Below are 3237 nucleotides of genomic sequence, written 5' to 3'. Positions count from 1 at the left end.
TGTGTTATCGAGCTTTTAGTAAAGACGTCGCTCGCTATTGGACGACAAAGCGCGACTGACCCGACGCCCGGCGATGGCGTCGGGACGGCGCCGACGCGCGTCGTTGCGGCAGATCGATGGAGAAACGGGTGCTCCCCTTCGTTGCCAAATGTCGTTTTTAAAATTCAAAAAGCGGGAAATTCTACCAGAATTTTAAAATTTCCTCCGATATCGGCGACATCTATGGACGAGTAGGTGACCCTCGGTTTAAAACAGTCAAAAAGAAATCTGTATTTTCCATATTATAATTTTTACCGTTAAACAATTATGAAAAAAGTAAATACAGTAAAATAGGTAATTTGTATTTAGTTTTTTATAACCTCCTAGTTTTTTTAATTAAAAAATAGTAAAACTTATGGAAAAATAAATATATTTTCCTTTACTAGCGACATCTATTAACCGTTAGTTTGTTCTGACATAGATAAATAAAAAGGAAACCGTAATGTTCATGATAATTTTCATAACCTCACTTAAATGTGTCAAATAAATTATGGAAAATTTGCAAATATTCTTATTAATTATCTATTTATAAAGTGTGAAAAAAGTAAACACAAGAAAATAGGTAAAGTATATTTAACTTTTCTTAATGTCCTATATTTATTAAGATTATGTCGTTAATCAAGGTTTTTTTATCCTAATTTTCTTTAAATATTTTTTCATGTTACATATTTTAGGTATATCTACTATCTTGTACTGTCTTAAAAAATAACAACTTTTAACTGTTTAAAACAAATTACATTTATATTTTAAGCTTAAAAATATTGTAAAAAGTAACAGTTATCAAAGTACCTAATCATTAAAATAATAATTAAAGTTTTACTTAAGTCCAATTTTTTTAAAGATTTATTATAGCAAGAATAAAACAATCTGGATTTTGAAATGTATCTTATATTAACATTACAAGAAGTCACAAAAATCGATTTAATATCACAAAATTTTATACAACCTTCAAGTATTAATAAAAACCTATGTTACATAGGATTTCAGCTCTCATATTAAAGTCCCTAATTATATACATATATTTTAATCTTAAAAAAGTCATAAAAATTAACAGCTAGCATAATACAAATACATTTAGATAAAAGCAACAAATAAATTAGTATTTAAATGTTAAGTATTTTAAAGTCAGTCAGAAAAATAGCTATTAAAAGTCTAAGTTAAAAGATAACAAATACACCAATTATTCTAGACATCTTGAGATTCGATTGTTGTATATTGCACTTTTCGAGTTATGGCATCAAATACTGGAGATAGTTTTGTTCGAACACTGTCTTTCTTTAAATAGACATAAGCACCCAGCAAACTTAATAAAATGAACACTAAAATAACCAACAGCACTGTCAAAGCTTGCGATACTTTTGCCTGACTCGATTCTGCCAAGCTCTTCATGTTAACAATATATTTTTGACCATACTTTGTTGTTTTACACTGTAAAGATTCTTTATGTCTCACATTGATATTTGTACTTTTAATCCATGAGTAAAAATCTTTTGCTGCATCGCATTTAAATGGATTATTTCTGACTTCTAACACAAAAAGATCTTGCCTATCGGGACTGTTAGCCAGGACATCAAATGCTTCTAAATCTTTTGCAGAGAAAGATGTGATATTATTGCTTTCTAGATCTAAATATCTGAGCTTTTTTAAACAGAGAATATCAAAATTTAAACTAGGTATATTGTTATCACCTAGATATAGGTCGTGTAAGTTGGGCAAGTCACAAAAAACTGTTTTATCTTTCCAGTTTTTGATTTCATTTTGCTCCAAATGAAGTTTATAAAGTTTGGTCAAATTACTGCTAACAAAAATGTCATGTAAATCATCAGCTAACTCGGCATCAGTATTGTCTGCAAAGGCATTAGTTAAATGCAGTTCTTCCAAGTTAAAAAAATTGGAAAAAACCCTTGGGTGATGGAAGTTTCTATCATACTCTTCAGCAATTGATATATTATTGTGGTTTAAAATAACTCGTTCTACATTAGTCACATGATGAAAAGATTTACCTTTGATTTCTTGAATACCATTATTGCTCATGTCAATTACTTTTAAGTCACTTAAATCCACTTCATCACCGAAAATATTTGAGGGTAATATGTTCAGATGGTTTCCAGTGAATATTAACATCTGGGTCTCTTCAGGAAGCACTGCTAGAGCATCTGTATTGGTAAATCCAACGTTTGTGCAATTTACAACAAACATCCTTGTACGGTCTATATATTGTTCTCCACAGAAGCATTTTTCCAGTAACTTATTTCTACACTTGTTAATGTCTGACTGCACCAACAGAAATAACATACATAAAATTAATATATGTTCCATGCTGGTCTTCATTCTGCAAAGATAAACATAAAACATTATGGTTACATCAAAGAATCATACATATTTTATGGGGATTTCCTATTAAGGGATTTCCAATTATTTTACACACATTAGGTTTTTTCATGCATTTTCTTAGAGGTACATACTACCAGGTACTCACCTATTAATCAAATTATCGACAGGACTTAATTAACTGGTATAAAACAAGCTTAAAATGCCATTAAGTTGAGAAATCTTGTTTGTTTTTCACGTAAAGTAACATCAGCGCAGACCTTGCTGCTTGTTGGTTGGCTTGAACACAGGTAGAAATCCAAACAGTGAGATCAACAGGTGTGTCAAGGTTGTGTCTTTTTGGTTGCCGACCAGTTAGGGGCTTTGTTATATTAATTAAAAATTTTATAAAAAAATTATCTTATTTTAAATTAAATAAATTTCTAGGGTTTAAGTGAGACATCAGATTTTATTGCTGAAGTGAAAAAATAGACTAGTTTTGTTGAAATGAATCCAACTGTTTATTTACAAACTGGTGGTAATAGGTATTCTATTTTAAGATCTGACTGTTTCTGTTTTATTAAGATGTAATATTATTCAGAGTTTAGCAGTGAGATAAATTTATTTTAAGTCGTATTGTTAGATTTTATTGACAACAGTGTGCGAGAATTCAAATAAACGCAAAGGGTTTTTATTCGCCTACAGGTTCAGCCAATCAGATGTCGAGATTCAGGTTCAAATCTTGAAATCCCTTTATCAACCTTATTTTAACTTGAATCATTTTCGCGTTGAAATTAAATGTATTTTGTCAGTGTATCAGATATATACAGGGTGTTTCAAAACAAATGCGAAAAACTTCAGGGGGTGATTCCTTGTTAAAAATAAAGG

General features: G+C 30.2%; 1 protein-coding gene across 1 annotated transcript; it reads right to left on the bottom strand.

Moving 5' to 3' along the window:
* Positions 1 to 907: 907 nt before the first annotated feature.
* Positions 908 to 2837, bottom strand: LOC115884462 (leucine-rich repeat-containing protein 70-like). Its single transcript, XM_030903052.1, has 2 exons — positions 2519 to 2837; positions 908 to 2371 (listed from the first exon to the last, which is right to left on the bottom strand). The coding sequence occupies exon 2, from the start codon at positions 2368 to 2370 to the stop codon at positions 1225 to 1227; it is 1146 nt and encodes a 381-aa protein (XP_030758912.1). The 5' UTR covers position 2371; positions 2519 to 2837; the 3' UTR covers positions 908 to 1224.
* Positions 2838 to 3237: the final 400 nt, after the last annotated feature.

Source organism: Sitophilus oryzae, unplaced genomic scaffold, assembly GCF_002938485.1.
Source record: "Sitophilus oryzae breed Bouriz unplaced genomic scaffold, Soryzae_2.0 scaffold_249_pilon_pilon, whole genome shotgun sequence".
NCBI lineage: Eukaryota > Metazoa > Arthropoda > Insecta > Coleoptera > Curculionidae > Sitophilus > Sitophilus oryzae.
This window is presented reverse-complemented; position numbering and strand designations above follow the sequence as displayed.